We start from the raw sequence: 13,460 nt of genomic DNA on the forward strand, positions 1-13,460 counted from the left end.
GTTTATGTGTTCAAAAATCGTAAGAATGAAATTGTAAAATGAAATAATGAATAAGTTCCCATTATTTGATATGTGTTTCCTTTCTACGTCGCATAAAATAAATGCAGTATACCGGTTATTATTCATAATTTGAATTTGTAGTTTTGTTTACGGTGTGTAAATACATTTACAGAACTATATTTTCATATATGTGTAATTTACTGTTTGCATTTCAAAATGTACATAAAATCTATGGTATTAGAGGGATTCAAATCATATGGAAAAAGAATTGAGATAAATGGTTTTGACAAAGAGTTCAATGCAATCACAGGATTCAATGGTAGTGGGAAATCAAACGTTTTGGATGCAATATGTTTTGTTTTAGGTATTTCAAATCTTAGCCAGGTATATATTATATTTTCTTATGTTTATGTTTATACAGCTTTCCAGTATTAACCTTTACACATGTTGCTTTTTTGAATAAAAGTAGTTATATGATGCAATTTTATGTGATCACAAAAACATTTTAGCCACAAATAATATTATGTATCTAAAATTTGTTATGTACACAATAATATAACAAAATTATATTCTTTGTAAATTCTGGTTGTGTATTTGTTTATACTTATACTAATCTATATTTATTAATTATAGGTCCGTGCAACATCATTACAAGATTTAGTTTATAAGTCTGGTCAAGCAGGTATTAAGAAAGCTAGTGTTACAATAACATTTGACAATCATGATAGAAATTCCTCTCCAATGGGATATGAACATCACGAAGAAATAACAATTACAAGACAAGTTGTAATTGGTGGTAAAAATAAATATTTGATTAATGGATCCAATGTTCCAAACAAACGTGTGCAGGATATGTTTTGTTCTGTTCAATTGAATGTAAATAATCCTCACTTTTTGATCATGCAAGGAAGAATTACAAAAGTTTTGAATATGAAACCTACAGAAATTTTATCTATGATAGAAGAAGCTGCAGGTACACGAATGTATGAAAATAAAAAGGAGGCTGCTTTAAAAACTATAGAAAAGAAAGACAGCAAATTAAGGGAAATAAACGATGTATGACATAATATATAAATTTATGTATTCAGTTTATTGATAAATGCTTTAAAAAGTATATTTCATTTTAGATTTTGAAAGAAGAAATAGGACCAAGGTTAGCAAAACTCAAAGAGGAAAAGACACAATATGTGGAGTTTCAACGCATAGAAAGGGAATTAGAACATAGCAAAAGAATTTGTCTTGCTTGGAAATATGTGAATGCTATAAATGAAAGTGAAAAAGCAGAAGGAAATGTACAAGCTGTTAAGGATAAAATAGATGAAAAAACAAAAAGTATTGCACTTGGTGAAGAAGAAATTAAAAATATAGATAAAGAATATGATGATATTGTCAAAACAAGAGATACAGTGTGTATTTTTTAAAAAACTAAATTATTATATTTTTATATAACTCAATTACTTATTTCTTTTAGGAAATGGGAAGCCAATTACAAACATTAGAAAAGGAATTAGGAGAAGCAGAGAAAAAGCAATATAAGTTATCAGCTGAAGTTAATAGTAGCAAAGAAAGTAATAAAGCTGCTAAAAAGGCTGTGGAACAATTGAAGACTAACATAGATGATGATGAAAAGGCTTTTAAATCAAAACAGGAAGAGTATGCTAAAGTTGAAGGTCTTTTTAAGCAATTGAGAGAGACAGATCAACAGGATTGTAATGCATTACGGGTTGCACAAGAGAAATATCAAAAAATTACTTCTGGTTTATTGGAAAGTCAAGATGGTGAAAATGCAACATTAGAACAACAATTAATAGCAGCGAAACAAGCAGCGACGGAAGCACAGACAGAGTATAAACAATGTGAAATGACATTAAATCATAATAGGGAACAATTAAAGAGGAAGAAAATAGACCTAAAAAATACCGGGAATGAATATAAAAAATATACTAAAGATCTTGAAGATAAAGAGAAAGATCTAAAAAATTTGGAAAATGAACTAAAGAAACTTAATTATCAAGATGGAACTGCAGAACAATTAAAACAGCAAAGGCATACATTGAAATCTGAAATAAGAGTATTAGAAGAAAAAGTAGATTACTTTGAATCCAGACATCCGCAAATTAGGTTTGAATATCAAAAACCTGAGCCTAATTTCAATTCTAATTCTGTAAAAGGAGTGGTTTGTAAACTAATTACAGTCAAGGATAAACGAGCTGCATATGCTTTAGATATTGCTGCAGGAGGAAAGGTAAGAACTTAGGGATTCTTATACAGAAGTAATATTACAAATTTTGTTTAGCACTGAAGATTAAAATTGCAATTAAATTGTTAAATTTCAGTTGTATAATGTAATAGTCGATACAGAAACTACTAGTAAAAAATTGCTTCAACGTGGACAATTACGAACACGTGTTACTATTATTCCTTTGAATAAAGTAAACGGAAGAGCAATGGACAATCAAATAATTCATTTGGCCCAAAAGATAGGCGGAGTTGAGAATGTACAACCGGCATTGTCTCTTATAGATTTCCCGGAACAAACTCTGTCAGCTATGACTTGGATTTTTGGACAAATCTTTATCTGTAAAGACATTGAAACTGCTAAGAAAATTGCATTTCACGAGAGAATTATGAAGAAATGTGTTACCTTGGAGGGCGATGTTGTTGATCCCGCTGGTACCTTATCTGGTGGTGCAGCATCAAAGTCAGGTTCTATGTTATTAAAGATAGAAGAGTTAAATGCTATACAAAAAGAGTTGAATAGTAAACAACAAAGTTTTCAAGGGATTGAGACTACTCTGGCAAGTGTGGCTAATGTTGCGGAAAACTATATGTCATTGAAACAAAAATTTGATTTACGGAATTATGAAATCGGTATGGTAAAACAAAGATTAGAACAAACAGTTTATTATAAAATAAAAGAAGAGGTATGCCTTGATAGTTTAACATAACAAAATAGGGTCCTGTTCTTCAATATTTATGTATTTATTTTTTAGATTGATGAATTAGAGAAAAGTATTCAAGAACTTTTAGAAAAAATGGCAACAGCAGAAAAAAATGAAAAGGCAAGTTCTAAACGCGCTGAAGAACTAGAACACCAATTAAAGGATTCAGCTAATATTCGCGAAAAGCAATTAAAAGAAGCCGGGAAAGAATTAGAAAGATTGAAGAAAAAGGCAGAGAATAGTCGTAAAGAGTGGCAAAAACGAGAACAGGAAGCAGAAACACTTGAATTAGAAATTAAAGAATTACAAAAGAGTATTGAAACTGGCAAAGAACAGTTACAATCTTCAGAAGAAAAATTAAAAGCGCAAAAAGAAACAGCAAATACATTAGAAGAAGAATTAAATGAAGCAAAAAACAATGTGAAACAATTACAGTCCAAAGTAAAAGAACAGAAAGACATTATTAATAAACAGAATGTTAAAATGCGGAAGCTCATGGCGAAAAAAGAAGATATTATAAAACAAAACAAAGATGCAGAGTTAGATATTAAAAAGTTAAGTCATGAGATTAATTCAATAAAAAGTTGTGCTGCAGATTGCAAACAAAAGGTTTTGGAACTTCTACGTAAATACGAATGGATTGAACAAGATAAGATATATTTTGGGAAAGCAGGTCATTTTTAATTTATACGATTACAATATATTTCTTTTACATTATAATATCTAACTTTAATCAATGAATTTGTTACATATCTTTTTTCTTTATTACAGGTGGTATTTACGACTTTGAAGTAAATAAACCTGATAAAATGGAAGAAAAAGTACACAGGCTACAGACATTACGTGAAAAGTTAAGTCGGAACATTAATACACGCGCTATTAGCCTACTCGATAAAGAAGAAGAACAATATAATGAAATGATGAAGAAAAAGAAAATAGTTGAAAGTGATAAAAACAAAATATTAGAAACCATTAAACATTTGGATGAAAAGAAAAGAGAAACATTGCTTAAAGCTTGTGAACAAGTACTATTAATTAATATTTTTATAATTATTATTTGAGTCATATAAAAAATTTAATGAAAATTGTTTCTAGGTAAATAAAGATTTCGGGTCGATATTTAGTAGTTTGTTACCGGGAGCTGATGCAAAATTACAGGCTCCTGCAAATCAAACAGTCACGGAGGGTTTAGAAGTAAAAATCGCGTTTTCTGGTATTTGGAAAGAGTCACTTGGAGAATTATCTGGAGGTCAGAAATCTCTAGTAGCTTTATCTTTAATTTTAGCTATGCTTTTATTCAAACCCGCGCCTCTTTATATTTTGGATGAAGTTGATGCTGCTTTGGACCTCTCTCATACAGAGAATATTGGTGTCATGTTGAAAAAACACTTTAAACATTCACAATTTATTGTTGTATCATTGAAAGATGGTATGTTCAACAATGCTAATGTAATATTTACTACTAAATTTGTTGACGGAATGTCAACAATATCTAGGAGTCACAAAGTAAGAAATAAGTGAATATAGATTTAAGGTAACATAGATTTACTTGTATAAATAAATTAATATTTTTTCTACCTATAATGAAAAATTACATATTTTAATATATTACCTAATAATTAGTTTTTACGTAACTATTTCTGTACAATAATGTGGGATCAGAACATTTCAGAACCTTAGGATGCAGTTTTAAAAAAATTAAGAAAAAAGGCATTGTTTTATAAGAACTTTTTTCCACAAGATCTTCAAATACTAAACTAATTTTTATACATTACGTTTTAAATAATCTTACAATGACTCGCGATTATTAAACATAATCAATACATTAAATTCCTTACGGAAAAAGTTAAATCTGAAACATAATAATTTATTGTGAAATGTTTCTGAAGTGTTCGTTTTTTAAGCATTTAAGTACATAAGTATACAACGAAACTTGTCTAAATATACATATATATATATATTTTTTTTTTCTTTCCGAAAGAATTATCTGAAGTTGTTTTTTTGGGGACTTCACAGGTGGTAAAGTTTCTTACCAATCATAGAATGTATCTACCAAACTTGACCAATCAATTTCTTTAAAGAAGGGGTGTTGCTTTATCTCGGATATTGTCAACCTTTCACTTGGCTCATGTTTTAGTAGCTGAAAATTTTTGAAATTTGTTGCAGACGTGGAACAAAATATATTTACAATTAAAACACTATCTAGAAACTTACATTAAGTAGCAAGGATTTCGCATTCTCCGACAGTTTGCAAGGAATGCTAAGTAGGGAATGTGATTGAAATACATTTGGATGCATCATCTGAAATTTCTGAAACATAAATGTACCATATAATTCATTCGTTTAATCACTTAGTAGTTGTATGATTTTTATATTAACATACATTGCCTACTAATAATTCATATAAGATTACTCCGTAACTCCAAATGTCCGTAGCTGAAGTAAGACGAATCATTGGTGAAAACATAGATAATTCAGGAGATGCATAAGGGTGCTTATATTTCAATAAATCTATGTTATGAGTGGGTATAACATATTTTAGTTGAACGTGTCCATTGTCGTCAAGTAATATACTATCTGGTTTTAAATCAAACACTACAACGTCCTGTTGATGTAATGCTTCTAATGCTAAAAGTATTTCAGCAGCCCAAAGGCGAATTACATTTTCTGGTATTGTCCACAGAACTTCATCATCATCCATGGTGTTCTTTATAGATTCCATTGTGATGTCACCATGATGTATCTGTTCATCGACCGATGCGTAATAATTATTTTTCTCATTTTTATCGTAAGATTTTATTGATTTTTTAAATTCAAAATTATTTGTAACATTATCTGATTTATCGCTAATTTGATGATCTATTGTAATATATTTGTCAGCAGTTTTTAAATTGTCTGTCGAAGAACTTGTAGATTCCTTTTCATCGCAACTAAGGTCTCTAAAACTATCACTTAGTGATGAATTGTCAGTGCTACATTGACTTTTTACCTTTTTATTATCATTTACTGATAAGTAAATGGAAATTATCACATTCTTTTCAGGTATTTTTTCGACTGTAGCATCTTTACTTTTATTATCAATTTCTAGTGATACCTTGTTAATATCCCCTGGTACTTCTGTCCAATTTTTAGATTGGTTTATACTATTTTTAAGATTTAAGAAATTAGTATTATAGTCATGGTTCAAGTAATCAGATTCACGTAATCGATTGGCTACAGTATTACTTTCTTTTAATGTTGCATTAACTGATTGTAACAGTATTTGCGCCTTTTCTAATAATTGTGTAGTAGATAGATCCCTATGTATTTCATCTTTTTTATCTACTGACACTGGATTTATCGTCATTTGTACTTTAGAGTTTGTACTAATCAATTTTAAATTATCTAATGATGCTGTTCCTTCAATTTTATTTTTGATACTATTTTTCGCCAAAATAATGTTACTATCACTGACAGATTTTTCAATATTATTTTCCATTATTATTTTATCACATGATCTATTGTTGTTAGACGGGGTATAATGTAATGTTATAAAATCCCACAATTTTCCGCGGCTGAAATACAATTATAAGATTATATTTTAATTAATTCAATTAAATAATAATTACATCTAGTAGTACAAACACCAAATATTTACCTTAGATGTTGTAAAACTAAGAATACTCTTGTTTCTGTATCAATGCATGCATGTAATTGTACCATATATGGTACTTGACCACGTAATATATAATTACTTATATTTTCTTTATTCGATGGAGATTTTTCTATAGTCTGGAATAAAAAGATTAAAATTGAGAGTTCAATATGTCTTGATATGAATACATTGCATAGAGAATAGAATAATCATTGCATAATTCATACTTTTACAATATTGAGGCAGTTTCTGCGTACATCTTTTACAAGCATCGCTGTTTTCAAAATTTTTAACACCTTGTAATGTTGAAGCTCTGAAATAGGTTTACTTAACAAAGATATATTACAATTGAGATATCTGTTATAAAGTTTTTCAGCACGTTCTAAGTATTTTGATATTTTTTCTTTAATTATTTCTGCCCTTATTTTATTTGAATCTGTTTCAACCCCAGATCGTAAACTAGAGATTCCCATTTTATACTGGGTAAATGCTTCCTCATACTCTGTAAGATCTTCATGTTTAAAGGCTGCATTCATATGTGCAGCTGCAACTAAAATGTATTGTGAAGAATCTGACCACACTTGTGGTAAATCAGAACCATCGTGCATTGTTACCAAAGTATTTGCATCTGCAGGGAATGTATTAACGTTTGTATTACTTGATGTTTGTGTAATTGCACAATCTTTGTCATTCTGAAAATTATGATTTGAATCTTCATAGCAATTGTTATTTTTCTTACAAATTATTTGCTTATCTTCTATGCTGCATATACTTTTGTCTATATTGTTATCCTTTGCAAGCAAATTATCATTTGCATGTTTTGTCATGGATGTTTGTTTATCTTCAATCTTAGACTTTGTGTCATTTAACTGTACATATTGTAATTCTTTAGATTTACATGTTTCTTGAGAATACCTTGTATCATTTTCTGACATGGAAATAGGTAATATAGAACTATGAATGACTTTAGGCTCAAAAATACTTTGAGAAACAATACTATCAGTGGGTGAATGATTTACATGAATATGACGATCATCTTCTACAGATGTATCAGAACTAAGAGATTCTGAACAGTCATTCACAGAATAATCCTCATGACTAGTTTCAAAAAATTTTATGAAAATATCACTAGAAAATAAATATGAATGTCTTCCTACAAATTCTAAAAATTTTAATGCACATTCCCTTCTTTCTTCTATAACTTCAGCTTCAAATCTGCCAAAAAATTTTGGCTTTGGAAATGATGGATAACTCTCTTTAATTTGAGAGCGTGCACATAGAATGCTTAATTCCGAATGAAGCTTCTTAAAGTCATTATAACGCTTCCATACAGATACTTTAGATATTTCTTCATGAGAAGATTTTAAAAATACCTAAAATATATATAAATATATATACTATTGTAAATTACAGTTTGAGTTAAGTAAAAACGTTTTATACGTAAAAGTATTAAATGGTCACTTCATTTTCATGCATATTAAGTTTAAATGAAATTATAGCACAGAATATTAAATAAACGTCAATTAGCTATTTTATCGTAAAAATGATTGAATAAATAACGCATTGAAAAAGAGTAATTAAAACAATAATTTCTGCTACATGTCATACCACAGATGTGACTTTGTAGATAGTAAAGCCTTTCTTATGTCGTGTCGTTCCGGGAATAATAAAATGTCTCATCCATTTGTCTTTTGTGGATGCCATCGTTTGTATAATTAAACCATAAAACCAGAAGCTCGATAAATTGATCACTTATCGTTTTAATTCGCACATTTTTACCATCATATTTTCACGTATCAGGCTTTTTTCTTCTTTTGCGAGGCATGTATAATGCGATTAGTTAATTGTCAATTACTGTCATTTACATGCATTCATATTCATTGGTGTTATAAATGTATCCATCATTTGGAATAACTGTTTATAAAGTATGTACTTTATAATTCTCAGTAAAAAATGCACTATTGTCTACATAACTTAAGTCACTGCAAACAAAGTTTAAGTGAGTATTACTCTTTATTTTTCACTTGTTTTAAAAATGTTATTATATAAATAGTAAAATAAACTAGGTTATATTATCACTATTATAATTTCAGGTCAATTCTACGTTGTTACACTGGTTTTGTATAATAAATGGGCAACTACCAGAGAATTAGTGAGCCATCCACTGACTTCGATCTATCCTTTCTTACTGCCTGAGCGCTATTGCGCGTGCGACTGTTTGTTCTGAACTTAAAAATCGGTAGAACTAAAGTGAATAAAAGCAAGGTAATCATGGGTATTTGTTTCACAAATGTTTTTATATAATCATTTTGCTGTTATGAAAATATATCAGTTATACATAATTTTTTATTTAATTACATGGAAGTTGCGTTTTATAAATGTATAATATTTCAAATATCTGAGTATGGTGTCATAATATGCAATAGTACTTTCCCATTTTTTCCCTCTAATAATAACTAATAAAAGTAGCATACTATAGGAAAACTTTTTTTATCATTTTAGATTACCTATCGTAGTTTTCAAATGACATATTGATAGTGGACAATTTATTAAAGAATCGTTCGCTACTGCTTGAGAGATTATATAGTTATCAATACCATTTGTTAATAGTAGTGTGCTTGTAAAATTGAAAGTTTGATTAATTTGCAATAAGAAGCACAATTCGTATGTGATAATATTTAAATAGAATAATTTATGTTATCAAAGAAACAAAAGCTGTCAAGAGGTATAAAAATAATAAATTCCGCGGTGCGAAATACATAGTAGCGCCATCTATCAAATTCGGAGTAATCATTTGAAAATGGGCGTAGAATTACTAGGTCAATATAGAATTCTGTATTAAAGTTCGACATTACCGACAATTCACGCGTTTGGGTTTGTAGCAGCACCACAGATAAGAGGCAGGATAAATTCGACATGGAAAAAATCCACGTTATGTTATTCCACCTACAAATAAGAATAGTGAGTTTAAGAACACAGACACACTTAAGTCTGTGCAAATAAATAGCAATAAATAAATAAAAATATTGTTTAAATACTTCACTGCAGATGATTGCATACTTCGTATTTAAATTGCAAAATTATCGCAGCCAATTAGCCTACCATGATCCTTTTACAGAAAATATTATAATAAGGATAATGGTAGTTGCCCAGGTCTCACCACGTGGAGGTTGCTGCGAGGAGACCCTGGGAGGTGGATGGAAATTCAATTCCATCGACCTCCGTTCTTAATTCTAAATCTTATTTTAAACGCATTTGTCGCTATTGCACTTAATACTAATCCCACGGCGGCTGTATTCTTTCTTGAGTCTGTACTGAAATGAAGAAATACATTGCAATAATTAGTAATATGGGGTTAATATATCAGAATTAATAAATGAAACGATGTATCCCACGGTGGACGATCGATGTCTTCTTTCGCTCGCTTAATTCTAACGCAGGTTAGCCGACGTATGACTTACACTATACAATCATCGCAGTATAGGGAGTGAATCAAGGATGAAGTCCTTGATTCGAGCATCAGGCGAATCAGGGAAGAAGTCCCTGATTCAGCAAGAGCAAAATTGGGGATACAATCTTACTTCTAACATAGTTTCGCCTTATAAGACTACGCATAGGTCGCAGATATGCCGAGCAATTATCGGACCAAGAAGCAAAGGGAGCGAATCAAGGAAGAAGTCCTTGATTCGGCAACTGGGAAAATCAGAGAAGAAGTCTCTGATTTAAAAAGGAGGGTGACGCGAGCAAACCGCGATCAACCAGTCAGAACCACAGTCCCGAGTTACGGTGCTCTTCCTCTTTCGGATCAGCGGACGGACACGTACTCTTCTTAGGCGCCCGTTAACTTCCCAACGCCCGGCCCTGTGGCGGAGCCACAGGACTAGGGGCGGTTTACGAAGAAGTAGGATCCTAGGAAGAGCAATGCCGTGAGTCGTCGGCGCGAGCACCACCCGGCCCACGGTGTGACCGTCATGATCTTACTCGCGAGTCCAAGCACCGAGATACGCGAACTGCAGAACTGACTGGCGTCACACGGCCCGATGCACTTGCAAACATGGCCAAGTGAACCGGAGAAGATGGAGACAGGCGAAATCAGAGAATGAAGCTAAAGAATAACTACTCGGCATATTTTACACAATTCGCAGCCATTGGCCTAGCACCATCCTCGACAGGGAATACTCTGTCGGCGATGCTACTAGTTTCCAGGCCCACCACGTGGAGGTTGCTGCGAGAGGAGACCCAAGGGGGGTGGATGGAAATTCAATTCCATCAACCTCCCTCCTTATTCTAAATCTTAATATTAACGCACTTAGAACTGTCACTTTTAATATTATACTGATTCTTGAGTCTATACTGAAATACAACACTGGAACATTTGTAAAATGATTATAAGGTAATTATAAATGAGTTGTGGTAATATTGAATAAAAATTGTACTTAAAATAAGTTAAAAATATGTCAATGTTAAAGTAAAATTTTATTAAGGTTTTATTAAAATTAGTCTGAAATTAGAGTAAAAGTATATTAGAATTGGAGCTGAAACAAATACAAATTGTAGTAAGCATACATGAATAATGTGTCAATGATAGAGTGACATTTGTTTAAAGTTAAATTAAATGTAGATTTGAATTAGATCTGAAACAAATAAATTGTGTAAACTTAAGAATCTAAAAGAGAAGCTGTCTTATTCGATAAGTAAATGAATATAATTTGAGAAATGTAGTCTAAAATGAAGAGGAAAATTTGTCCTTACTATTATATGTATAATGTTCTCTGAAACAGAAACACAAATGGTTAAATAAATTAAATGATAATAAAAATTAAAATGTATACCACTTTTTCCATAGATTGTTATCTCCTATCCGTCTCAAATACCTCTGAAACAGAAACTCACTTCATTAGATGGTAAATTTTGTTCGATTACATGAAGCTGAAAATAAGGATGGATTTTTAAAACGTGGAACTGCCTACTCTGTACATTATACGTGCTATACTTTGGACCGAGTGTATTCTTCGAATAGCAGAGTTGCATGATAAATGGTTGCTTCTGTCTTCTACCTCCAGAGAATGCCATTTTCTAATTTTGTCAGTTCCCTATACAACAGAAACTGTCTTACTTGATTAGTAGATGAATATAATGTAAGAAACGTAGCCTAAAACGAAGGGTACAATTTTTACTTACAATTAGCTGTATAATATTCCCTGAAACAGAAACGCAAAAGATTAAATAAATTAAATTAGAATTCAAATTAAAATATATACCATTTCTCCCATATTTTTCCATCCTGTATTCCTCTCAAATTCCTCTGAAACAGTAACTCACTTGATTAGATAGTAAATTTTGTTTAATTATATGAATCTGAATGGAAGGAGAGATGTTTAGAAAATGGGAATGTCCACTCTGTATATCATACATGCCGTCAAAATCCCGAGAGTGGACTATTTCATTCGCAACACTAATTTACGGAACATACAAGTAATTCAATAATATACGCGAGAGGTGCGTTACTGTTCGCCACGCTAATTAATAAAATATGCAAAGATTTCAATAAGAAACGCGAAAAGTGTATGATTAATCGCAATGCTACTTTACAAATATCTCTAATTTATTTAATATGAAATGAATAACTCGCGTGCACCAGTTTCATTATACGCAACACTACATTTAAGAACGTGGGGCAGCCATTTTGGCTGCGGGTAGTAGTGCGCAGCTGTTTTAGCTGCGAAGAACCACTGTTTGCAGTAATCATTGCAAACTGCTTTGTGGTTCTTATGATTCCAGCATATTTTTGAGCATTTAATACAACGCAACTCTAAGACGACGCGAAAAATCATTGTCGCGACACTAAGAAGAACGCGGTCTATCGATTTCGCAACGCTACTTTAATAAACGAACATTGTACCTAATAAATTACGTTCCATCAAACGCGTTTATTTAATTATTCGCAACGCTATCTCAAAATTAAAAGAACTTTGTGGTAGTTAACATAATTATGCTTTATATTTAACAGTATTAAAATCAAACGCGATCGATAATTGTAATATGGAAAGCTAATTTTAAAGCAATTTCAAAAGACAAGTATTAAAAACTACTCTAATCGAAATCGTGATTATATCACTCGGAACTCTAATCCAAAGCGTAATGTTTGTCTCGCAACGCTAATTAAAAATCGCGAAATGCTCATTGCTGGACGTTGGGGCGGCTATGGCCAGCCCAATGTAACTACAACTATTTCTACTACTACCAACACCATTTCTACTGAAGCTAAAGTGAGTATAGTGACAAAGTAGTAACATAAAATGACGCTCCATCTCCATGCTAAGATGGAGCGCCATTAGTAGTTGCCCTCTTGAGCGACATTTTGTCGGGGCCTCTTCGGCATACGCCTCTTCGTTTCTTCGGCAGTCCGCCATTTCTGAAACCCTGAGCTTGCTCGATAGCGGAAGGCCAATGACTCGGGACCAGTCATCCACCTTTCGACAGTGCAATCGAGCAATTTCGAACGTTTCGCCTAATCGAGCCTAGTACCGATCGCGATCGCGGTATCTATGTGGAACTTGAAAAGTCGAGGTAAAGGTTGATCAGCAAACGGCATGCTCCGTTTTGCTTTCAACTTTGGACCGATTTTTCAAGTTCCCCGGTAACTGACCATCGCGCAGAAACGACGGCCTGCACCGGCCCCTGCCTACTTAAATCTAACATTCATTCCAGAGAGTATGCTACCTGCCTACCTACAGCTATATTTAAAAAAGGGGCAAAAGACTCATTCTCACAAACACACATCATTCCACGATTGTCACCGATGCACCCGGGTGCGAATCAACCTCTAGAGAGAACGTCCCGGGACGTTCGCTAACAACCCCATTCATACTCTAATTTATCAA

General features: G+C 32.0%; 2 protein-coding genes and 1 long non-coding RNA gene across 5 annotated transcripts; 2 read left to right on the plus strand and 1 right to left on the minus strand.

The window, feature by feature from the left end:
* Positions 1–78: 78 nt before the first annotated feature.
* SMC2 (structural maintenance of chromosomes 2) lies at positions 79–4,463 on the plus strand. The gene is made up of 8 exons (XM_031994171.2): positions 79–384; positions 634–1,056; positions 1,128–1,406; positions 1,472–2,245; positions 2,337–2,924; positions 2,994–3,615; positions 3,714–3,967; positions 4,038–4,463. Exons 1-8 carry the CDS (start codon positions 217–219, stop codon positions 4,461–4,463), a joined length of 3,534 nt encoding a protein of 1,177 aa, XP_031850031.1. The 5' UTR covers positions 79–216.
* On the minus strand, positions 2,438–8,324 carry LOC116435061 (ribosomal protein S6 kinase-like 1). Of its 3 annotated transcripts, XR_012998453.1 has the most exons (8): positions 8,185–8,324; positions 6,804–7,949; positions 6,580–6,713; positions 5,326–6,496; positions 5,157–5,252; positions 4,976–5,082; positions 2,645–2,709; positions 2,438–2,578 (listed from the first exon to the last, which is right to left on the minus strand). XR_012998453.1 is itself a non-coding variant. In XM_076367135.1 (7 exons), coding segments are annotated over exons 1-7 (2,751 nt in total). In that variant the 5' UTR covers positions 8,281–8,324; the 3' UTR covers positions 4,471–4,793. The 3 variants fall into 3 exon arrangements, 2 of the variants coding, with proteins under 2 accessions (XP_076223250.1, XP_031850034.2); XM_076367135.1 differs by lacking the exons at positions 2,438–2,578; positions 2,645–2,709 and adding an exon at positions 4,471–4,794; XM_031994174.2 differs by lacking the exons at positions 2,438–2,578; positions 2,645–2,709 and having other exon boundaries at positions 4,789–5,082.
* Positions 8,325–8,430: 106 nt separating this feature from the next.
* On the plus strand, positions 8,431–9,295 carry LOC116435062 (uncharacterized). Its single transcript, XR_004236680.2, has 3 exons — positions 8,431–8,575; positions 8,670–8,841; positions 9,079–9,295. It is a non-coding gene; the product is annotated as an uncharacterized LOC116435062 (long non-coding RNA).
* Positions 9,296–13,460: the final 4,165 nt, after the last annotated feature.

The sequence above is a fragment of the Nomia melanderi genome, chromosome 4 (genome assembly GCF_051020985.1).
Source record: "Nomia melanderi isolate GNS246 chromosome 4, iyNomMela1, whole genome shotgun sequence".
Lineage (NCBI taxonomy): Eukaryota > Metazoa > Arthropoda > Insecta > Hymenoptera > Halictidae > Nomia > Nomia melanderi.

What these genes read in the sequence shown, in the direction of transcription:
- SMC2 (XM_031994171.2), top strand. Translation starts at nt 217, where the DNA reads ATGTACATAAAATCTATGGTATTAGAGGGATTCAAATCATATGGAAAA. An exon ending in GTATTTCAAATCTTAGCCAG is followed by an intron (nt 385 to 633) that starts GTATATATTATA and finishes TATTAATTATAG; the next exon opens with GTCCGTGCAACATCATTACA. An exon ending in GATATATTTTGGGAAAGCAG is followed by an intron (nt 3,616 to 3,713) that starts GTCATTTTTAAT and finishes TCTTTATTACAG; the next exon opens with GTGGTATTTACGACTTTGAA.
- LOC116435061 (XM_031994174.2), bottom strand. Translation starts at nt 8,280, where the DNA reads ATGGCATCCACAAAAGACAAATGGATGAGACATTTTATTATTCCCGGA. An exon ending in TCTACAAAGTCACATCTGTG is followed by an intron (nt 7,950 to 8,184) that starts GTATGACATGTA and finishes TATATATTTTAG; the next exon opens with GTATTTTTAAAATCTTCTCA. An exon ending in ATGAATTATTAGTAGGCAAT is followed by an intron (nt 5,253 to 5,325) that starts GTATGTTAATAT and finishes TTTATGTTTCAG; the next exon opens with AAATTTCAGATGATGCATCC.